General features: G+C 38.1%; 1 protein-coding gene across 4 annotated transcripts in view; it reads left to right on the top strand.

Annotated features, from left to right (window-relative positions):
• fstl5 (follistatin-like 5) overlaps positions 1-18,910 on the top strand; it is an 810,780-nt gene extending 791,870 nt beyond the window's left edge. For all 4 annotated transcript variants that reach the window (XM_069926256.1, XM_069926258.1, XM_069926260.1 and 1 more), the window contains one exon: positions 16,994-18,910. In XM_069926256.1, the coding sequence (XP_069782357.1) occupies positions 16,994-17,696 (703 nt within the window). In that variant the 3' untranslated portion in view covers positions 17,697-18,910. The remainder of the gene's footprint in view (positions 1-16,993) is intronic.
• The last annotated feature ends 6,093 nt before the right edge of the window (positions 18,911-25,003 follow it).

Genomic DNA, 25,003 nt, shown 5'->3' with positions numbered 1-25,003 from the left:
CGGATTCTATGTCCAGTATCTGGGTGTCAGAGTCCTCATTGTTATTTCCTTTTATGTGGTGGATCTTCTTCTTGTCTTTTTCTTCCCTGGTGTTACTGCTTTCTTCATACCAGACTTGCACATCTTCACCCAGTGGTTTGCTTTACCACATGCTCTACATTCAGAACCATAGGCAGGGCATTTGTTTTGGTCATCGAAGGGGTGTTGCCTGCCGCACTTCCTGCACGTCTTGGGGGTTTGCACTTTTCTGATTGTGTTCTTTATAGCATCAACCCTTCCTTCTCTTTGGGTCTGCATAGATAGGGATTTCATTTGGATCCTCGTGGCTTCAAAGGCTCTGGCTGTGTCTCTAGCTTTGGCCAGTTTCAAGCTATCCTTCCCTATAATAGACTTTTGCACTTCAGGATGGGTACTCCCCCCCCATGTTAGTTGATCAACTAATCTTTCCTCTATATCTTTAAAACTGCATTTTGCAGCAAAAATTTTTAGTCTGGTGAGGAAGTTATCAGCAGTTTCAAGAGTCTCTCGCATTAAGCCTTGAAATTCATAGCATTTAATTCTATGATTAGATCTGGGTTCAAGGTGAGATGCAAACTTTGCAAATATCTGCTCTGGATCATTTTTCTCCACCTCTGTAAGCTCCCAGCTATTAACTAAGTCAAGGCCTCGATGCCCTGTCCTGAGAAGTGTATAACTGACCTTTCTCTCTGCTGTTGCATTTTTAAAATAGCTTTTGAATGCTAAATTTCCCTTGTGCTGAATCTTTTTAAACGATTCAGCCTCCCAGTTCACATTGGGTGAACTGCTGTTGCTCTATTCATTTATTTTCTCTTCTTCCCCTTCATATTATAGTGAATTACAATCAATTGTTTGGCTTTATTTTTGTTCTTTTCTACCGTGGCCACCATGTTATGTCTCTGTGTTACTTGGGAGGCTTCTTAAATATCTTAGATATGCAAGATTCAAATAACAAGAGACTTTTTACTTACTGATGCCTTCCACTGTGATAGTTGAGCTTCTGTCAGCGTACAAGAAGTACAACCAAGCCACACAGTACAATTCAAACAGACTTTATTCGAATAACACTAGCGGGAATGAGCAGTCTGTAGTGTTGGGTAGACAAGGTCATCACACTAAGACTATTTGGTCTCATTCAAAGAACACAGTCATAGGTACAATATTTAAGGCATTTTCCTGTATACAAATGGGATATCAGTTCTTTGAAGGTATTGTTACAACTTTATATTTTGCATATCCTCTTCCTAAAGAGAGGGAAATGATTTGTTGTCAGACATTTATTCTCATAATTAAGAGACATCTTTCTTGTATACAGAAGTCTGGAAGGGTCGCTCTCAGTCCCCACCAATATCCGCTCTCTGCTTGCCTGATTTCTGGTTTTCAATTAACACATGCAAATGGCTAGTTTCACTTTCATCTTAAATTATTAAAGTTAACAATGGTGGCCGAAAATTCTGGGCAGAAACAATGTCAACCAGGGACTGAGTGGTGCTGTCAGTGTTGCTTGACGCTTATTACAGCCTTTGACAACTTACATCGCATCTAACGGGTAGTAACTCAATCAGCTGCATTTAGGCAAGAAACCGATTTATGAATGGGCTGCCTTTTGTAGTCAGTTAGCACTATTGTGTTAAAGATATCAGACAGGCATCAGGATATCTGGAGCCTGGGGGTTCTGTAGAAGAGGTGAGCATTGATTCCTGTCTGGGAGTTTCTGACTGACTAAAACTGATATTGGTTTTCTTAAACAATTTTTGTAGCTATCTTATAAACACAACTTTCTACATTTCTATATCTATCCTATGAACACTCAACCTTCTATATTTCTACACCACCATCTCGGGAAACTGTTCACACACACACACACACACACACACACACACACACACACACACACACACACACACACACACACACACACAAAGTGGTGCACTACAGTTACGACAGTGAGAACAGTGTATTCTTACACGGTTACAAAATAGTTCTCATTATTCTGACTATATAACAGTAATCATTTATCACAGTAGAAAGTTGATGGTTTCCTAAGAAACAGAACCCATGTGATCTCTGCTAAAATATCAGGTGCCATTCAACAATCTCACTGTAGTGAATCAGAGCCAGCTTTGAACAAATGCGACTTGGAGAATTAATACTGTGAAATCTGAATTCTCTTTGAACACTTCTCTTCATCGAGTTAATTCTATTTTTAAAAAAAGCACAATTGCCAGAGTTGCTGTAACAGCAGCGCTGATGATAGTACAGACTCACGGAGAGTAGGAGTGAAGCCACAGCGCTCTCTTTGGAGTCTAACCACCCTGTCCGACTGCCATTGGCTCTGTACAGGCATTAAATGGCCTGTTAAAGGAGCCACCAGTAGTTTGGTTTATTTTAAAATCCCACAAACGTGAGGTATAGGCCCAAGATGGCAGCACCTATGATTGGCAATGGCCAGGAGGGGTTGCAGACTGAGGGGAAGCAGGGGGCAGAGATGTCATGTCAGAGGTGTGGATCTGGAGCCCGGGTTGCTGATAGACTGGACAGAAGGCTGTGTGGCTGCAGAGGCTGTGGGACCACTGGAAGTGAAGCCATGGACATTTAGTAACTCGAGGGGGACTCTCTTTTGCTTCTCTTTCTCTGGGTGGCAATTTTTGCTGATAGCAAATTTTTGTCTCCCTTACAGTGGACTAAAGGAAACCTTGTGTAATATCACATTTTCTGTTTTATTACGTCAATAAAATAATCTTGAATCTTGAATATTGCACAGAAACAAACATTAATGATAACTATTTTAGTTTTTCCTTTGAAAATCACTTTATTAGTTTTCTATTTTTGAATTGTAGTACCAAACAAGGAAATTATTTCTTCCTAACTTAGACAGGTACTGACAACCTCCTTCCAAGATTAGTCTGAAATACTCATGCCATTAAAACTGTAAATACATAGGATTCTGTTCCATGATCAAAATAAAAGTATAAACACTCCAAGTGTTTAGATTCAAAAACACAATCAAATAAAAGCAATTACAGCAGCTTTGATGTCCTCTGGAGTTGCAGCAAAACAATTGATTCCTTTGATAAGTAGTTAATGTGATTGAATGCAAATATGAGCTCTGAGATGTCCTTCAGTCTGACAATATGAGAAGGAACTCATTAATGAGTTGCACATGCATCTCTGTAACACATATATAATTTATTATTTATTTAGGCTTGGCTAGACATGGTCAGTACCTCAAGTTCAAGAAAAGTTTCTTGTCATCTGATTGCATAAGAACAACTTGACATAATAGCGTTCTCCAGTCCTCGGTACGAAACACGCCGACAAACTACTGGACATAACATCTGTAATTCATCATGATAATTAGTGGCTTATGAATTTGTATTAAATCCTTAGGCCAGCGTGGAGTTTAGTTCAGGGTAAAAAGGGATCGTTTTGGGAGAAATTTACATTTCACATTTTATAGAGGACTGCATTATTAGAAAAGGGTGAATAATTGTAATGGTATCCTTGTCAGAGTAGTGAGATACAGCATGTACATTTCTCTAATGCTATCCAAAGATTCCAAGTAGGAGCTGACCTTCCATATTGACACACAGAAACTCTGAAATCCAGAGCACCACATGATATCACAAGCTAGGTTTGAATCTAGCACTGTCTATAAGCATTTTGTACATTCTCACCATGTCTACATGGGTTTCCTCCAGGTTCTCTGATTTCTTCCCACCTTCCAAAAAAGTAAGGGGCTTATTGGTTAATTAGTGTATTTGGGCTGCTGGAAAGGCCTATTACAATACGCGAAAGTCTGTAAACACCATGGTTGAAGTAAAAACACAATGCTGGAGAAACTCAGTAGATCAAATTGTGTACTTGATATAGCAAAGATAAAGATAATAACCAACTTTTTGGGCTTGATCCCTTTATCAAGGAAAAAAAAACCTTTGCTATATCAAATACACTGTTTGACATGCTGAGTTTCTCCAACATTGTATTTTTACTATTACCAGTCAGTATGTCTAAAATTAATGGTAGTAAGACATGATTAAAACTAGTTCAAAACAGATTAGTGCTTTCTTTACTCACAGAAAGCAGGAAAAGGAAGCATATTAGAAGCAGGATCCTTGTAGTATACGCATGGTAATTTGAATGGCACTTTTGAAGGAAACCACTCTCTCTTTCTTAGGACGGATGAACTAAATAAGTTGAAATTATCTTCCCCATCTGTGCTTATCATGTGATTCTAAAATGAGATCTGAGCATCTTCCATTTGAAAAATATTCAAATAAGTGAGGATATAATTTTGCTACATTGATCAATGATTAAATGTAAAATATGTAAAGATGATTAATCCAGCAATCTTGTAGTATTTGAACTGTTTTCCTCATTCATGGAAAAATCCCACATGTGTATGAAGGGCAATGAATTTCAACAGCAATCAAAGGCAGTTGACACATTTGTCAATAGTATTGCTAGTTTAAGGAGTGAGGACCTCCTTAAAGCACGTTGATTCATTCTGCAATGACAAATGACAAGAGATACATTGGGGCTACAATTTGCACAAGAAATTTTAATTGGGTAATAAAATGTTTCTCTTATTCATCAAATGATGGCATTTAGTCATTTTATTGTGAATTAAAGTCTATTCCTTTACTTAAATTAGTGATTTCCAAAGTTTCAATTTGAAAAGATGTGGGGCTCTTTCACAGAATACTATCATGAGTGGAAGATTTAAGTAATTTGGATGCTCCAGAGATCCTCTGTCTGGTTTCTGAAGGTCGCTATTTGATCCATATCTTAACTTTTTTTTCTACAAAGTAACCTTGATTGGAGGGGAGGTGTAGATTAGATTTAGTTTTAGTTTTTTTTGTTTGCTTTTTATTCCTTATTTTAGATTAATTGATTATATATGGGATAATTATGGTTGTCGTAGACAGATATTCCTCTGTGTTTTGTCCATGTGTATTTGAATTACATTTATATTAATTTGTGATATGTACATGATATGACATGGTATTTGTTATATGAGTAGACTTTGTATGTGTAGTCTTCCAAAGGCGCTATTTGCCTTGGCGAGTCTGTTGTCTATCTCATTGTCGATCCTTGCATCTGATGAAATGGTGCAGCCGAGATAGGTAAACTGGTAGACCGTTTTGAGTTTTGTGTGCCCGATGGAGATGTGGGGGGGCTGGTAGTCATGGTGGGGAGCTGGCTGATGGAGGACCTCAGTTTTCTTCAGGCTGACTTCCAGGCCAAACATTTTGGCAGTTTCCGCAAAGCAGGACGTCAAGCGCTGAAGAGCTGGCTCTGAATGGGCAACTAAAGCGGCATCATCTGCAAAGAGTAGTTCACGGACAAGTTTCTCTTGTGTCTTGGTGTGAGCTTGCAGGCGCCTCAGATTGAAGAGACTGCCATCCGTGCGGTACCGGATGTAAACAGCGTCTTCATTGTTGGGGTCTTTCATGGCTTGGTTCAGCATCATGCTGAAGAAGATTGAAAAGAGGGTTGGTGCGAGAACACAGCCTTGCTTCACGCCATTGTTAATGGAGAAGGGTTCAGAGAGCTCATTGCTGTATCTGACCCGACCTTGTTGGTTTTCGTGCAGTTGGATAATCATGTTGAGGAACTTTGGGGGACATCCGATGCGCTCTAGTATTTGCCAAAGCCCTTTCCTGCTCACGGTGTCGAAGGCTTTGGTGAGGTCAACAAAGGTGATGTAGAGTCCTTTGTTTTGTTCTCTGCACTTTCAAAAGAGTCTGGAAAAACAACCAACTGAAAAACCTCACAAAGATAAGCGTATACAGAGCCGTTGTCATACCCACACTCCTGTTCGGCTCCGAATCATGGGTCCTCTACCGGCACCACCTACGGCTCCTAGAACGCTTCCACCAGCGTTGTCTCCGCTCCATCCTCAACATCCATTGGAGCGCTCACACCCCTAACGTCGAGGTACTCGAGATGGCAGAGGTCGACAGCATCGAGTCCACGCTGCTGAAGATCCAGCTGCGCTGGATGGGTCACGTCTCCAGAATGGAGGACCATCGCCTTCCCAAGATCGTGTTATATGGTGAGCTCTCCACTGGCCACCGTGACAGAGGTGCACCAAAGAAGAGGTACAAGGACTGCCTAAAGAAATCTCTTGGTGCCTGCCACATTGACCACCGCCAGTGGGCTGATATCGCCTCAAACCGTGCATCTTGGCGCCTCACAGTTTGGCGGGCAGCAGCCTCCTTTGAAGAAGACCGCAGAGCCCACCTCACTGACAAAAGGCAAAGGAGGAAAAACCCAACACCCAACCCCAACCAACCAATTTTCCCTTGCAACCGCTGCAATCGTGTCTGCCTGTCCCGCATCGGACTGGTCAGCCACAAACGAGCCTGCAGCTGACGTGGACTTTTTTACCCCCTCCATAAATCTTCGTCCGCGAAGCCAAGCCAAAGAAGAGACTTTGTATGTAGGATTATTATGTTAAACTCAATAAAAATACTTTAAAAATTAAAAAAAAGTGTAACCTTAGATAGATTGTCCCACTTTTACAGCCAAAGAAACACATTACACCAGGTAACTACTAACAGAGACTTTAGGCCTCAGTTGGAATTAAGCCACAACTAAAGAAATCGCTGTTTCAATGTTTTGATGCTGTCCCAGTTCACCACATTGCTATATTGAAATATCCAGGCATCCATTGTCAATATTAGACCAGATTCTGTGATAGAAATAATGAGCCTTTATCTGTACCTCACCACAACTGTGCAAAGCAAATAACTTCCAGAGTCCACACACATCCAATTAAACATCAAGAATTTGCTACTAATTTGTCCTCCACAACCTGTACTACACTTGTATGTGACTGAAGGATCCTGCTGAATGAAGTTGAGTGATAACGATAGATTCCTACTAAACTCACCAAAAGTGCTATTACTTATTCATTCAGTTATTAGGAATGTTCTGTTGTTTGAAAATTGTTAAATACTATCAAATGCAACACGAAGAGTTAATGTATGCAAGCACAGAGCTTCATTCTTTCAGATTTCAATTATTATATGTTAAAACTCTATTTTTGTCCCTTTTATTCCTAATCCCTTAAACTTGCCTTACTTCCACTCTATTTTTTTTTCAGTGTCATCTGTCCTAATTGACAATTCCTCGATTAAACTGCAGGGCTCAGTAAGGACAGTTTAGCTTTGCAATTTCTTGCCCTGTTCACCCCATTTCAGAGATGCCCTGTGGTGAATTCTGTATAAAATAGGTTTGCTACTTAATGCAAATTCTTGTGAAAAGTCGCATTGAAAGTCCACAGGCTTTCATAACTTGAACCTCTTCACCATTGACCATAGTTAGATTCAAAATATACCAGGGTTGTGGCTTAATTGGGGTATATGGGCAACAAGAGCTCTTGAGCCAGAAGTTCCTATTACCATGCTTAAGTCTAAATTTTTATAAAATTAAAATTATGTTTTTGTATATCACTGAGCTTGAGACGAAAGCAAAATCAGTGGAGTTGGATTCACTCTTTTCTATCTCACTAAAGTTTATAAAAGATGTAAATCTGCCACTCAGTCATTTTTCAACAGTGAACAGTGAAAGATTGAATTAAAATAGACCTCAGTATCATTTTACCTTGCAAAGTGTGTTTTGAACATCAACAGATTTTGAGTGCAAGATCATTTATGGTTATTTTTGCTTTTCTCTAAAATAAAATTGAATTAGTAGTTACTCTATTTCTGAATTAATTATCATTTATATTTGCTGACATTAAGCAAGAGTATTATCTTTACTGAATGCTTCAGTCAGTTCACCCTTTGAACAAACAGCTACCTGAAACTTACATTATAGATGTTGTGTGGTAACATTTTTCATATTAGCAATTACTAATGCTGCAGACTCCAAGGTTGTTTTTTACTGTTTATTGCTCGGGCCCATAACAGGTTTCTTCTTAATATATTAAGGCAGTTGCAAGTGTAGACAGAAGAGATGGCACGACACAGTTGGGGTGGCACAGTTAGTGTAGCAGTTAGCACAAAGCTATTACAGCATCAGTGACCGGAGTTTGAATCCAGTGCTGTCTATAAGGAGTTTGTATGTTCTCTCTGTGTCTGCATGGGCTTCTTCCGGGTGCTCCAGTTTCCTCTACCCTTTAAAACGTACTGAAATGTAGATCATTTGGGTGTATTTGAGCATCATGGTCTCATGGACCTACAGGGACTTATACCATGCTGTTTGTCTAAATTTAAAATTAAAATACAAAAATTTAAATTTAAGAAGTTATATAAAATCAACAATATGCTAAATCCCAAAGATTATCACGATTTTCAGACTATATTGTAACATATGGGAAAATGCATGGTGTAATGGATTATAAATATTTGGGATTTTGGTAAGATTATTGGGTTACATACATAAACACATTTTAAAACAGATCTTATTTGAAAGACTGAAGAATTCATATTCAGTAACATTGCAGGATCTCTGGAGAATGTGATGCACATTTCACAAGTAAGTGCTAATTGAACTGATGTCATAAAATGAAAGACCATTATTTTGGAGGAGACAAACTGGCCACAAATACCTTTCTGAAAGTGCTCACAGAAAGATCACTCCTGGGTTTTGTTTATCTAAGACAACATCTTGACCAAGGAGAAGAACTCCTTTGTTTGCTGAAGAAGGTGGGGGTTTTGTTGCAAGTGAGAGAATCACATGGACTTCAGTTGAAAGAGAGAGAGAGAGAGAGGGAGAGAGGGGGAGAGGGGGAGAGGGGGAGACGGAGAGAGGGGGAGAGGGGGAGGGAGAGGGGGAGAGGGAGAGGGAGAGGAGGAGAAAAACAAGCCCTCTCAGCTAGTGTGTGTGACACTGAAAAGAGAATGAACAGTCATGGCTGAACCAAGCCAGAAAGAGCTGGTTGGAAACAGAAAGTTCCAGAGCAGTGGATGGCTGGAAGTGCATTTGTCTGATGTTTCTCTTGGAATAAAAGGAACAGAACGGAACTCTGTGGTGGTAGCCTGAAGAAAGAGGTTACCATCTGGAAAACCCTGATGGGGCAAGTTTCATCAGCAAGACATTGAGGTGACTAATGGTGGTACCTCAGTTGCGGAAATCCTGGAACAACAAATCTCTCTCTGCCAACCCTACAAGGTCCTTCCTGAGTGGTAAACATTTACCTTTCGAGTACCAAAGCCTGCTGAACTTTATACATGTTAAATTCTGTTCACAGTATAAGAATTGCCTGCATCCAGAGAACTTGGAAGAAGGAGAAGTGAGACTGAACTGTGAACCAAAGAACTTTTCTTAAATTTACACACACATTACATAACGTGCGCTTAGAATAAGAAGAGGGTTAATTTGGGTTAGTTAGGTATAGAGATAAGTTAAAGTTTGATTCTGTTTTCATGTTTAAAGTTGATTAAAAATAACTTTTGTTTTAAAGACCACTTGTCTTGGTGAATGTCTATTGCTGCTGGGTTTTGGGGTCCTTTGAGCTCATAACAATTGATAATTATATTAATAAATTACACCAGTGATTAATATTGGATGTACAGTATTACCATTTATTGGATTTAAAATTAAGTAGTATTGCTACTCTACTATATATTATTATTTGTAAATCTACAAAGGTTTCATTGCTATTGATTTACTGCTTTTTTGTTTGTTTTTCTGGTAAAACTCAATAAAAATAATTTTAAAAGAAATAAATTACACCAGTGGTTTTCAAACTGCCCCCTAAACTCACATTCCACCTTAAGCAATCCCAATTCCATACGTGCTCTGTGATTAGTAAAGGATTACTTAAGGTAGTATGTGAGTGGAAAGAAAAAGGTTTGAAAACCACTGTTTTAATCGGACCTAATTAACTTGTTATGTGTATGGTTTCATAACTCTAAAGGAAATTGGCCAATGACTTTTTTCAAGCAAAATATTTCAGTAAAACTGGGTTGAGAGCAGTGATTCTCAACCTTTTTTTTCCACTCACATACCACCTTAAACAACCCCTTACTAATCACAGAGCACCTATGGAATAGGGGGCAGTTTGAAAACCACTGAATTACACTATATATGTTATAAAACATACCTTGTTTTTCATATTGAATAAACCATAAGTAAACAATATGTTTTTGTATTCAATGCAATGAGACTGAAAGATGTTTATGATCCTGTTCTGAATGTCTCGTGATCTTATCCAAACAAGCAGTGGAAAGTAGGAACAATTTGAGAAAGAGGAAGCATGATCCTTTCTCAAATGTGTAACATAATTATGTAATAGTTTTATTCACAAGCTGTGGGAGTCCGTATGTTTATTACCTGTGATTCATATCCACTCATATTAATTAAAGAAAAATCACTGCATTAAGGCTCATGTTAACTCGAGTCAAACATTGGCGTTTTTCTGATTTGTTCCATTCTTAGCATTTTCTGTTTTTATTTTGGATCTCCAGCAGTATTTTACTTTTCTCAATCTCAGATTAGCTAAAGACCACACTTGACAGTCAAGTAAAAAAATGTAAAATGTCACCCTCTTGACTAAAGATCACATTAGAAACAAGAGAACTTAGCCCTCAGCTGTGTTTTACAGGCTAGTTATTAGCAATTGACTTCAGAAGTGAAGTAAAGCACACCAGCTTTTCTTATATTATGTGTCTAATGCAGCATGTGGGTGAATTTCTCCTACAGAGAATTAAGTATACTGCTCTTGGGTGGAAAACTGAGATTTCAACATTAGAAAATTGCAGTCAGAATTCTTTGATGATTCTAACCTTTTCAGACAGACCTGAATGAACAAAAATTCAAGTACATTTTTTGGTATAATTTCTCGTGTATGGTGAAAATTGATGGAGGACATTTGAATTTCTTGTAAGAGGGAGCGTAAATTAATTTAATGGAAATCTTTTCTACTGTACAGTGCCTATATAGAGTTTTATTATATAGAGTTTGCTTGAGGTTTCATCAGATCCACATTATAGATTCCATTGTCAAAATCCACCCAAGATGTCTGTGTGGTAACATTTTCCAGAAGCAGGTCCTATCCCTGATGTCCAGAGATCTGGGATGAGCTAATTATTTTCCTGCTCAATTCCACCCAATGACCTCAAGGCATTCAGATCCCTGCTGTGTGGTGCAGTGAATGGTTGGAGGTCCTAAGATGAGATGCTAGATTTCAGATTTTTTTCTTCTTCAGATTTTAAGATTTATTCCCAGAGTACATACAAAACATCACATACAGCCCTGAGATTCTTTTTCCTGTGAGCAAGGGAGAATTAGCACTTATTGTAGTGCAAAGAAATCTGTACACAATGTACATATATAAACAAATAAAAGTAAACAGATAATGAATGTAAACAAACTACAATACAGAGAGAATTTTAAAATAAATCAATAAAGCGCACAAGTAAGAGTCCTTAAATGAGTTTGTCATTGAGAAGTCTGATGGTGGAGGAGTAGCCGCTGTTCCTGAATCTGGTGGAGCGAATCTTGTGGCACCTTTACCTCTTTCCTGATGGCAGCAGTGAGATACATTACCATGTATGTCTAATTTTTTTTTTAAAACGGAGCATGTGCTGGGTGGTGTGGATCCTTGATGATTGCTGCTGCTTTCCGATGGCAGCGTTCCTGTAGATGTTCCTGATAGTGGGGATGGTTTTGCTTGTGATGTCCACTACCATTTTGAAGACTTTATGCTCAGGGATATTGGTGTCCCTATACCAGACTGTGATGCAGCTGGTCAGCATACTTTCCACCACACCTCTATAGAAATTTGCCAGGATTTCAGGTGTCTACAAACACCTGAGGAAATCGAGGTGCTGACATGCTTTCTTCACGTATTGGGTATTGGGTCTAGGAAAGATCCTCCGAAATAATGACTCCCAAGAATTTAAATTTGATCCGCCTCTCCCCCTGCCACCACCAACCTTCCAGTGACTGGACTGCCTCTTTCAGCTCTCCCTCTTGCTCTACCAACATCTCCTTGTACTGTGTCAGAAAATTAGAGAATCCGTTCTTGCCTGTGTTCTGCCATTTCTTCCAGCAAGCTCCAAATATTTGTGCAGTGACTTTTGACACCAATTCTAAGAGAGGTGAGCTAGTTAATTGGTGTAAGCTATTTTGAATTGGTGAATGACAGTGGGTCCTGCAGTCATTATCTGACACAGCAGGCAACACAGTTACTGTTGGTCAAGTATTGATATAATGATGATGTTGATCTCATGTTGTCCTGGATCTGGACAAAAATGCAGTTTAATCATGAATGATAATACTGTACAAAGTAATGTCTTCACTATTGTTGGTGCCTTTTGCATAATGATTCTGTGAATTTTGTCTGTATTTTTTGCATTTATTTGTCTCTTTTTAATTCAATTAAGTATACTATTGCAGTTGTTAGTTTTGGTTGTTGTTTTTCTGACAAGGTACCTGTTCAGCTGCAGCAAATAATCATTTTGTTGTACGTGTACATTGTACAATCTATATGACAATAAACACATTATCATTAGCTTTGAATTGTGAATGGAACATATTTTTCAATGCTATTAAACTGTACTACCCCTGCATTCCCCAGAGTTTCATAGAATATGAAGGAACTCTTAGTGAGGAATTCACAAGGAAAGAGAAGGAAAATCTCTTCTTCAGTGTTTATTGTATTCTCTGTAAGACCAATAACCTTGGTCTCCTCTGGGAACCATTGGAAGTTTCAGAACGTGTGGGTCAGAAATGGATGTGAGATAGTTGACAGCTAATGGGAAACAGAGACAAGAGAGTAGAGGTGATGGATTCAGCTCTGGTTCACAATTAAAATCAAGAGTGAATGTGGGCCCGTGATCCTTCCCCTGTCCCTCCCCTCACAATTTTATTCAGGTGCCTGCCACTTAAAAAGTCACATAAAGTGGCTTTTCCCTTTATTCAGAGCCAAAAGGTGCCCTCATTAATTAATGTTGCAAAGATCGGTTGCGGTATCAAACAACTATCAGCCATTTCCACAAAATTTGACCACATCAGGAAATTTACTAAACAATAAATCATTTTGCAAAGCAATCCATAAATTTATAGAATATTGCTTGCTTTAAAGAGTGTCTTTCCCCATGGGATCAATAAATAAGGTAATTTAACTCTTCTGGTTGGTGTGTATCACTCTCATGGGCAGGTTTTTGTCCTCTCCAGTGTTTGTGGCTCTCTATCACAGTTGCTTAATGGACTGTCTTCCCTGGTCAGTGGGCATCTCTCTCTCTCTTCCCCCCCCTTCTCTCTCTCTCTCTCGTCTTCCCTTCCCCTCTGCCCTTCAACCTTCATTCATAGATGAGTCATTGACTCCTTTTCCTTTGGAGCTATGAAACTGTGCACCTAATGAGTCAATTGGGTACGATTAAAACAGTGGTTTTCAAAATTTTTCTTTCCACCCACATACCACCTCAAGCAATCCCTTACTAATCACAGAGCACCTGTGGCATAGGGAGTATTTAAAGTGGTATGAGAGTGGAAAGAAAATGGTTGAGAACCACTGGTGTAAGGCGTACATTTCAGATTGACAAATTAACAGCAGAAGGAGATGCAAATGCAAATGCTGTCTTTTCCATGACAGAGTTCAGTGAACAGGAATGTAGTCAAAATGGCTAGCCCCTCCTTTGGCTCTGCCCCTACTAACCCAATATAAACCCTGGTTTTACCACCTTTCCTCAGATTCACCTGAGGACTATTATATATACTGGTCATTGATTGTAAGCTATTAAAAACGTGCTTGTGCTGCTCTCATGTCTTTGAGTCTCTGAGTGCACTCAGTTGAGTTACACAAAGATACAGCAGTGGGATGACAAAGACTAAGAGCTGAATAGCCCAGGATATTAATAAGCAGAAAGAAAAAAAGAGGAGAGTGGTGTTAGTAATAAAGGTGAAAATCCAATCAATTGTGTGAAAGGATATTATCTCAGAAAATCAAGATCTAGAACAGGTCTGGATGGAGTTAAGAAATGCCACAGATCGGAAAACATTAGTAGCATTTGTTTGTCTGCATCAAACAGTGGTGGCATTGTGTGGACAGAATTAAACAGGAAATTCAGAAGTGTGCTAACGTAATCACGGGTGACCTTAATCTAAGTATAAACTGATAAACAATTTTAGCCCAGTTACTATGGAAGATAAATTCCTGACGTTATCCATGTGAGGATTTTAGGCCAGGATATTGGGAGCAACAAGGACAAGAGGGTAGTTAAACAAGAAAGACTGCAGATGCTCACACAAAAATCCTGGCAAAACTCAGTAAGTCACCAGCGTTCTTTATGCATCATTTTGGCCTGAGCCCTTAATCAAGGTATGAGCAAAGATTTGGCAGGCGCCTGAATAAAAGGGTGAGGTGGGGGCAGGGGAAGGAGCACAGGCCCACAGTAAGATGCAGAATGATTTTAAATTAAAACTAGAATCCTAACTCCAAACAAAGAAGATATGAGGAGTGAGCTGGCTGTGAGTTATTGGGAAGCTTCAGTGAAAGGTATGATGGGCAGGCAATGGCTAATATTTAAGGGGCTACCCAATTTGGTCTACTTTTCTGGTGCAGAGATACTAAAGGATATGCAACCCAACCATGACAAATACAAGAAGTGAGGATATCATTTGTGTAGAAGTTGCCAGTAAAACTCACATTCTTGAGGATTGGAAGGAATTGAAAATTCAGTGAAAAGAGTCCAAGAGATTGATTAAGAGAGTGAAATAGCAGATGGAAGAAATTTTACATGCAATCTTAAGGCAGACAGTGAAAATTTGTATGTATTTAAAATGAGAAAGACCAGTAAAGACACATATAGGTCATTTATGGTCAGAAATGGCAGAATTTATAATGGAGAACAAAGAAATGGCAGAGTATTTAACAACTTGGTTCTATCTTCTTAGGCAAGCACACAAGTAATATCCCAGAAATGATAAGGAACCAAGAATCATAAGAAAAGGAGTAATTAAATCAAATTAGTATTCAGTAAAATATATAAAGCAATTAATAGAACTGAAAGCTGATAAATCCCATGGCTTGATCTATATCCTAGAATTATCCATGAAGCTAAAATTCTGTAGATTATGTAACAGCTTGTGCTGATTGTAAGTGACAAATATAACCACACAATTTTTAAAAAGGGAAGAGTGAGCAAAAGAAGAAACTTCAGACCATTCAGCCAAACATCATTAGTAGAGAAAATGGAAGAGTCCATTATAAAAGATGCATTAGCACCACACTGGTCAAATGGATTGAAAAAGCAACATGGATTTTTTTCCCTCTCTGTCTTTCCTCCTCATTCTCAACTATCCTACTCTTTTAGTCACTCTCCAAATACATAAATAAATTCTTCTCAGGGCGTTCCCACTTTACTATTTTATATCCTTAAAAATCTCTCACTCTTTAACTCTTTCCCAGTATACATGTAGATTATCTTTGTTCTACTCTTTTTTTTGTCCTCTCTTCTCCCTTTCTATTACTTATTTACAAAATGTGTAAATCATTCTTTCTCTCTCTGGGGAGATGTGTGACTCTCTCTCAGTATATGTAAAGTGTTTGATTTCACTGGAGGATGTAACACACTCTATCTCTCTCTTTTTCTCCCCTCCCTCTCTCTGACTTATTCGATATGTAGATCCCAGTCTCCTTGTATGATTAATAATGTAATAATATTCTGCATGGCCAGAATATATTTTTAGTCATGATCAGTCAATATTTCAAATCAGAGTGGAATGAACAATGTTAAAGAAAAATAATGGAAACAACAGATGTTTTCTGAGAAAAATATTAAATCCTATCAAATGAGGATGACCTCAGTGGTCAGAGATGTCTGTGACTGTGTTCAGTAAAGTGAGCATGGATTTCATTATTGAAAGAGAGCTTCAGGAAGGACTCAGGTTTCACTTGTAAGAAAGAGAAATAGAAATGTCACTCTTGATTCTAATTATGCCCTGACCAGTTTCTCATTTCCAGTGAGTCACTCCAAGTTCACATGGTGAGAACCTGAACAATGACATGGTTCGTGTCTAGATGTGACAAGCCTACAGAGCTTTGAACTGATCCATTAGTTGTAGAATCAAATAGCACATTCTATTCCATTTAGCTTATATTTTGCAAGCATTCATCAAGTTTGTGTTTTAGCTTCACTACAATGGCAGCTCATTCTTTGGATACCCTGATACTGCTCCCAATATGTCCTTCTATATTCTCTTGCATCTGATTAAACTGGAATCTGTGTGAAAATCTGGTGGAAACAGGCTGAAACCCAGGCATCCAGTGTTTGAAAGCAACACCTACCAATAATGTTAAATCAGTCATCGAATTGTGGCATATAATTAAAACATTATGTTAAAAATAAACTATGCCTATGTGTAGCACATGGAGCTGTGGGAAACAGGGAACTGACTTTTACCTTTTGCTCTCAGACATTAAATAACCTATTAAATAGAATGTAGTAGCTCATTGGTGACAAGTGGATATTATGGTAAAGAACATGGACAATCAGTAGAACTGTTAACTAATTGTTTCATAGCATTGTAAAACAGTTTTCTAAAATAGTTTAGAGTAGAAGTTCCCAAACTTTTTCTTTCTACTCAAATACCACCTTAAGTAATCCCTCTACCATAAGTGCTCTGTGATTAGTAAGGGATTGTTTAAGGTAGTATGTGGGTGGAAAGAAAAATTTTGAAAAACCATGTTTAAATTGTACCTAACTGACTCGTTATGTGCACGGTTTCATAACTCCAAAGGAAATGGGCGAGTGACAATTTTTCTCAAGCAAAATATTTCAGTAACAATTGGGTCTGGAGCAATGATTCTTAACCTTCCCTTCCCACCCACATACCACCTTAAACAATTCCATACTGGTTTAGAGTCTTTACATGTCAATTGTTTTACAAATTTTAGCGAATTAATGTGATTATAAAATTGGTGACTGTAATTTTTTGGCACCAGCCGTTATATTCCCCTTATATTAATTCTTGTAACTACTGTACATATTCATTACTATTCTATTTCTGTTTACAGATTTGGATTTATTCTTCACAAAGGTGAACCAGCCCTTCACAAAATTGATCTTGAAACTATGATGTATATCAAGACCATCAGTTTGAAAGACTATAATTGCATTCCGCAGTCACTTGCATACACTCACCTTGGTGGATACTATTTTGTTCATTGTAAAGCTGACAACACTGGAACAACTGAACCTCAGATCATAGTGGACAGTGTCACTGATTCTGTGATTGGCTACAATGGTGATATAACAGGTGCACCTTACATTTCTCCAGATGGCCATTATTTGGTTAGTATTGATGATCAAAAGGGTCTCTTGAGAGTCCAGTCTATCACCATCCAAGGGGAAATCCTAGAATCTTTTGACATTCACACCAACCTCCACATCTCTGATGCCACCTTCCAACCTTCTTTCACCGAAGCTAATCAGTACAATGTCTTCGCCAGTTCTGGTGTTCAAACGGATGTTCTTTTAGTGGAACTCTCCACAGGGAAAGTGAAGATGGTGAAGAGCTTGAAGGAACCCATGAAGGCTGAAGAATGGCCATGGAACAATAAAAATCGGATTATTGAAGACAGTGACCTGTTTGGTCAATATTTGATGACACCATCCAAGGAATCATTGTTTATTCTTGATGGAAGGCTTAATAAATTAAACTGTGAGATTACAGAGGTGGAAAAAGGCAACACAATAATTTGGGTTGGTGAAGCATAAATTGAAAGGTTACTTATCTAACCCCTGGTATAAAGTTTGCCACTGCACTTAATTTGAAATTTGCATTACTGAAATTTTGTTCTTTTATCCACCACAAAAAGCATCTAATCAAATGTTAAAGAAGTTTGCAGATATAAAAACAAGGAGCTTTCAAGTGACAGAATCTTAGATAATAATTGGGGTTTCCTAATTTGTTAGTACTATTTAACAACTAAGAAATAGGTTGTATCTTTAAATTGTGCAACAAGGCTACTAAATGTTTTAGTTATACAAAGTTTAATAGCTGCAGGGAATTTTAGAAAAACTATTACCTCCCAATTATGTGTTCTAACCCTCTTTTTTTCCAGAGCTGCTTACAGACATTGATGTTGGCTTATCGATTCAAATTCAAAAATACTCTTGCTTCATTTTCAAATCCAGATTTTTTTTGGGTCAGATGTTGTTGTGCCTTGAAGGGCTAAGTATTCAGGGCGAGGGTTAATTATTTCCATCACAGCTACATGTTGCTTGTCACAGGAGGAGTAAAAATGCTGTTCAGAATCCTAAGTACCACTATTAATGCTAAGACTAGCTGTAAGCAAGTGCTGACTAAATCAGTAACACAATAAATCTTCGATATTGGATCACAGAACATGATAAGAAGCAAATCATCCTTTTCCTCAGTAGACATGTAGTCACTCTGCATCAGCTTGCATCAAACTTTTAACACTGCTCAAGCAATGACATGGAAAACTAGCAGTCAATCTGAGGTTAAAAATTGCTGAGGAAATTGAGTTGTGCCCCAATAAAGGCTGGTAACACTGTATTTTTAGATTTCACTCGAGTCTTACCAGATTCACCTGTTAATCAATTAGTTGTAATTGTGTGATCAGGATTTTATACCCATAACTATGTCTGTATATAGCAGCTGCTTGGTTCTGTGTTTGCCATTTATTAGTTGGAAAATAGATTATGTGGGAAAAATCCATTTCTATGCTCCCCTACATTGCGGCTGACTGATAAACTGTTTAACTTTGTAGTGACTAAGCAGGTTTCCTTTTTTTTAACCAGTAATGTTCTACCTTGTGGGCATCTAAAGTGTGAAATGTCTCTATGTAAACATGAGTCTGTCAAATATACATTTTTCCGTGTCTTGTAATAGTTTACATAATTTGTGAATGTTGTACATGTAGAAATTTGCTTGACATTTGAAACAAATAAAATCTTACATTTTACATTTTGTTGAATCTATGAGTCTGAATCTGCTGGAACTTCCATTAGATAGAAGATGGGCAAAACTACATTAATGCCAAGTGAAGACTATGTTCAAAGTTCAGATTTATTGTCAGAGTACATAGATGACATCACATACAACCCTAAGATTCATATTCCTGCAGATGAGGCAGAATCACCACTTACGGGTAGAACAAAAAAATATGCTCAGGAAGATAGGTACACATGCAAACAAATTAAGAAATATAAACAAAATGGCTGTCCAGTAGAGAGAGAATAAAAATCAATAAAGTGAAAAATAAGAGTCCTTAAATGAGTCTCTGATTGAGTTTGTTGTTTAGGACTCTAATAGTGGAGGGGTGGCAGCTGGTGGTATGAGTTTTGTCCTTGATGATTGTTGCTGCTCTCTGACAGCAGTGTTCCCTGTAGATATTCTCAATGGGGGGGGGGGGGGGGGGGGGAGGGTTTTGCCTGTGATATCCTGAGTTATATACATTGCCTTTTGCAGAGCCTAAAACCTAGAATCTGGGATGTCTTTAAGTGACAGAAACCTCTGGATAAAATGAACTCGAAGAGTTTCAACTTGCATCCTTTTCACTGGAAAACCAAAAAAACTACCTGCAATTCAATGTCAATCGTTAGAACAAAACGGAGAATAGACATCGGTGACTGGGGTCTGAAGGAAAGAGAGTTAAACCTGGTCAAGATCTATATTTTGTGTCCACAAATCTATTCTCTAGTTACCATGATTATTGGTCACATTTGTAAGGCATTTTAAATTGTTAACGCCAACATTTTCCATTCAGTTTTTTCACTATATAGATGCGGATTCTACCATTAGTTCCTCTGACACCTGGGTCCATTAAATCAGAGGTTAATTGGTTGTTGATTAGTAAGGGTGTCAAAGATTATGGGGAGGAGGCAGGAGAATGGTGTTGAAAAGAAAAATTCTTCAGGCATGATATGAATGGCAGAGAAGACTCGATGGGATGAAAGGCCATCGCAGTCTTACGGTCTAATTGATTGGACAATCCAAGAGATATTTTCAGCAGATGTGGAGGTTTTGTTGTATGTTGATAATGCAGACATGAGAGTTAATGGTCGTCATGAATTCTGGAGTTCAGAAGAATGAGAGGCAATCTTACATAAACGTAAAATTATGAAAGGGTTGGATCAGATCGAGGCAGGAAAGTTGTCCGCACTGTGAGGGAGACTAGAACAAGGGGACGTGACCTCAAGATTTGGGGGAGTAAATTTACGACAGAGATAAGGAGGAACTGCTTCTCCCAGAGAGAGGTGAATCTGCAGAATTCACTGTCCCAGAAAGCAGAAGAGGCTGCCTCATTGAATGCATTCAAGAAGCAGGTAGATGTATTTTTGAGCAGTAGGGGGTATTCGGGGTATGGAGAACAGGCAGGTAAGTGGAGCTGAGTCCACGACCAGGTCAACCATGATAGAATTAAATGGCAGTGCAGGCTCAATGGCCTGCACTTGCTCCTATTTCTTATATTGTTAATGATGCACTGCTGATTCTTCCTTCTCAGGAGATATAAAAACTAATCTTAAATGTTGCAAACCCTTTGGAGGATTACGAATACCTCACCTTATCATCTGAAAAGGGGATTATCTATGTTTTACTATACATAATCAATTTCCACAAATATGCTTCAGTCTCCTCTGTGTTAAGCAGTCTGGAATCCACCAGCACTGAGAGTTGACACACAACAGTGTGATGGGTGTGTTCCAGGACTGGAGATTAAAGCAAACTCAAATCCTATCCTGCATTGTTTCAAAATTATAATTCATTTTTTTCAGAAACTAGTACCTATTTTTGTCACCAGCAACTGTGAAGCTGTTAGGTTTACTCAGAGACCCACTAATTTCAATGGAGGGTGGAAATTCGGCAGCTAGTGGTCGTGACTGAATTTTACTCCCAGTCCCACACCTCTATAGACTTAGGGAGAGGCTGGTTGGGTTAGGGCTCTTTTTTCCCTCAAGTGCTAGAGCCTGAGAAGTGACCTTTCAGAGGTTTATAAAGTTATGAGAACCAAAGATAAGTAGGCCAATCGCAGTCTTTTTCCCAGGGTAGGGGATCTAAAATTAGAGAGCATGGGTTTAATGTGAGAGAAGGAAGAATTAAAGAGGACCTGAAGGTTACGTTTTTTTTACACAGAAGGTGGTGGGTATGTGAAACAAGTTGCCAGAGCAAGTGGTGGAAGCAGCGACAATTGTAATGCTTGAAGTCATTTGGTCAGGTTGCGTTAATAGGAAAGCTTTAGAAAGATATGGGCCAAATGGGACTAGGCCAGGTTGACAAATTGGGTGACATGGATGAGTTGGGCAAAGGGCCTGTTTCCATGCTGTATAACTCAGTGACGCAAGTACAATGTACACATGCAATGTAATTCTTACTTGCTGCAGGCAAACAGGTACATGGTATAGACCAACAGCAATGTTTGTCATCCCGTCGAGGAAAACAGGTGCGTGGTCCCTCAACCTCTCTTTCCAACAGCCCACAATAAACTTATGCTTTGCACTATATAATCAAATGACCCAAATACAGGAAGTAGTACCAGAGGAAGAGGCAACAAGGGGACATTGATTCTGATGACCAGTAGGAAAAAGAACTGGAAGAACGAAGCTATCAGTGGAATGTTGAATGTTGCTGCTCTGCTTTCACAGGCTTAATTCCTTGCTGAATAAAGGAGGAAGGTATTGACCACAAAGAATGGGTGAGACTCTGTAAAAGAGATTTTCAAAAGGAAGCTGCAAAATAAAATTTCTCAGCGCGAACCAACTGATAACTTACTCATGGTGGGAGGTAAGATTTTATGCACACAGAAAGGCTAAATTTTGTGTAAGATCTACTCACCTGTTTTATTCTTCTTTGTATATGCATACATAGAATATAGAAGCAGACTACAACCCCTTCGGCTCATAGTGTTGTGCCAACTTATATAAACCTACTCAACAATCTAAACCTTCCCTATCTCACAATAGTAACCCTCAATTTTTCCTGCATCCATATGCCTTTCTCAGAGCCTTTTAAATGTCCCTAATGTACCAGCCTCCACCACCATCGCTGCCAATGCATTCCAGGCACCCACTACTCTCTGTAAATAACTTACCTCTGACTTCTTCCCTAAACTCTCCTCCCATCATCAATGTTACCCCAGGAAAAAAGTGTTGGCTGTCCACCCTATCTATGCCTCTCATAATCTCACAGTTGCTTCTCATCCTTCTTTGCTCCAGAGAGAAAAGCTCTAACTGTGTTAACCTTGCCTTATATGACATGTTCAATTCAGGCAACATCCTGGTATATCTCCTTTTGCACCCTCTCCAAAGCTTCCACATTTTTCCTGTAATGAGGCGACCAGAACTGAACACAATATTCCCAATGTGGTCTACGTAAAGCTGCAACATTACCTATGCCAAATGATTCCTTCAGCTTGGCGCAAGTATATAGGGCTTTGGTGAGACAGCACGTGGAGTCCTGAGCACTATTCTCTTCTCCAGAATCAAGGAAGGATATTGTTGGATTCAATGAAATTAAATGTTGTTTCATTTGGTTGATTTTGAGAAAAGGAAATTACCATAAGAGCAAGAGTTGAGCAGGTTTTGCTTAAACTCACTAGAATTTAGAATAATAGAAAAATCATCAAATATGATTAATTGGTCAAATGCTGAAAGTCTTCAACTTAAAGCTAGAGACATTAAAATTGAGGAGTCAACTATAAAGACTGAGATGTGGAAAAAATGACTTCAAGAATTGTGTATCTTTGACATTCTCCTGTTCAGTTTTTGATTATGTTCATGACTGAGATCAATTGTTGAGAAATCTAAGGAATCAGTTGGAAGAGAAGTTAGTCCAGAATGTACTGAATCATGGATCTATCTCTTGGTATTTGTTTTCTTATTTTGTCATTTACCTGAGCTCAGTGGGGTTGATAACTAATGGGAAGCAATTTTTTTTACAATAATGACTCCCTGACTCTTAGACCAAATTCATAATTTGTCATTTGAAAAATAAAATCTTTCCACAGATTTCCAAGGCAAACATTCCTGATACTTTCTCATAAAGGTTTAATATCCCTTATTTATAATAATAATTTGCTTGATTTAAGGATAGCTTCATTAGTTAAAATTAAGAATGACTGGGAACAGATTTGAAATCTTTCATTCTCGGATGAGGTGGGGGGGGGGTCTCTATTTGTAATTTGATTCATGCTCCCTCGATTTGTGCACAACACTGTAGGTTGCAATTTAAAGTGGTCCGCAAAGTACATATATCTAAAGTTAAATTATCTCATTTTTATTCAGATGTAAATCGTTTATGTGACAAATGTAAAATTGATGAAGCTTCTTTGGTTCACATGTTCTGGACTTTCCCTATTTGAGAAAAATTTTGAGAAATCTTTCAAACATTATCGGTGATTCTCAAGTTTAAATTAGAACCTTGCCCTTTAATTGTTCTTTTTAGTTCATTTCAAGATGAATATGTTTTATTGACTCCAACTCAAAATTGAATTTATCTTTTACTTCATTGATAGGCAGACATGCAGTTATGATAATGCACCACCTATTCATACACAATGGTTAAATGATAACATGTTTAAGTTTAGAAAAAAATAGAAATGCCTTCAAAGCTTCAAATATTAACTTCCAAAAGACATAGGGCCCTTTTATGGATGATTGTCATAATCTTAATAATTAGGATTGTTCTGAAACTTTGGTGCTCTGCTGTCAATTTCCAAGTTGTGGTCACTTGATTCCTATATGTTAACTTTTAACCTTGCTTAATGGTAGGAGCGTTTATTCATTTATTTTCTTTTTGTTTTTTTTTTAATGTAGTTAATTCTATTCTTCAATATGATTGTGCTCTAGATTTTTTTTTTATCATGGAAAGTTTTTTTGTATAATTTTTTTATTCTTAACAAAAATAACTATACTGTTAAATTATTTATAATATATAATATATAATATAAACTGATACAAATATTTTAAAAAGAAAGAAAAATATAATCTTGCATTTGATCTCCACTCTGTGGTATATAATTAAGCCCTGTGGCTTTTTCCATGATCCTAAATGCAGTTCATTAATCCTCCTATGACTTCCTGATGATCCTCAAAGCCAAGACTAAAAATGATCTCCGTTCTTAACTCAGTTAAAGTGTTCACTTGGAGCTGTCTAAAAAACAAAAACAACTTTACAACTTACTGCAAAAAGTAAGCAAAAACGTTTGGGAATACCCATTGCGATTTCTGTATGAAGTCATTTCAGTGCTGGATTGATAGATTCTTTTGTAGCAGTGTTTTAGATAACCAAGGTCAAGTGTAGCATAGACTTTGAAATAACTTTCTGAGGCATTATATGGCCTTCAACCGGAACTCCCAAGTCATGCATTTCTAGGCCTCAGTTAACAGTCTGCTCTTGGACAACTGAAGCGAGTAGAAAGGATCAAGAGAAAAATAGATAATTTAATAAGAATTGATTCAATCTCTGAAAATGTGCTTGAGAAAATCCCTCTATATGCTTGTGAGAAACAGAGCCAATAATTGCCCATAGTAAAGGATTGCTTAGTGCAATCAAACATGTCAGATTTACAGGAGAGCTTCACCTCTCCGCAATGTGCAGAAGAAGTTCGGTTAAGCTGCCAAATTTGAAAACCTGCATTTAACTGCACTTGATAATAATTTAAATTTAAATGTTACGGTTTTGTTGAAGATTCCAGATTGCAGATCAAAGAAAAATGGCCATATGGTTGACAGTGAGAAGGATAGTGTTAATCTGCAGGACGATATTGGGCAGAGAATTGGTAGATGGTGTTCAGTCTGGATAAGTGTGAGGTAATATATTGGGGGAGGGAATGAAAACAGTAAGAGTTGGAAGAACAGAGGGATATTGGATTGTTCATTAACAGATTGTAAAAGGTAGCAAAACAGGTTGGTAATATGGTTGAAAAGATATCCAGGTTTTTTTTTAAAGTAGGTGGGGAATAGAAATAAAAAGAATAATGGGATTGTATGGCAACTACTGTAAAGCCACAACTTGGTCACTGTGTATATTACTATTTCCAATGAAATGGTGTAGGAGT

Source organism: Narcine bancroftii, chromosome 3 (assembly GCF_036971445.1).
Source record: "Narcine bancroftii isolate sNarBan1 chromosome 3, sNarBan1.hap1, whole genome shotgun sequence".
Lineage (NCBI taxonomy): Eukaryota > Metazoa > Chordata > Chondrichthyes > Torpediniformes > Narcinidae > Narcine > Narcine bancroftii.
This window is presented reverse-complemented; position numbering and strand designations above follow the sequence as displayed.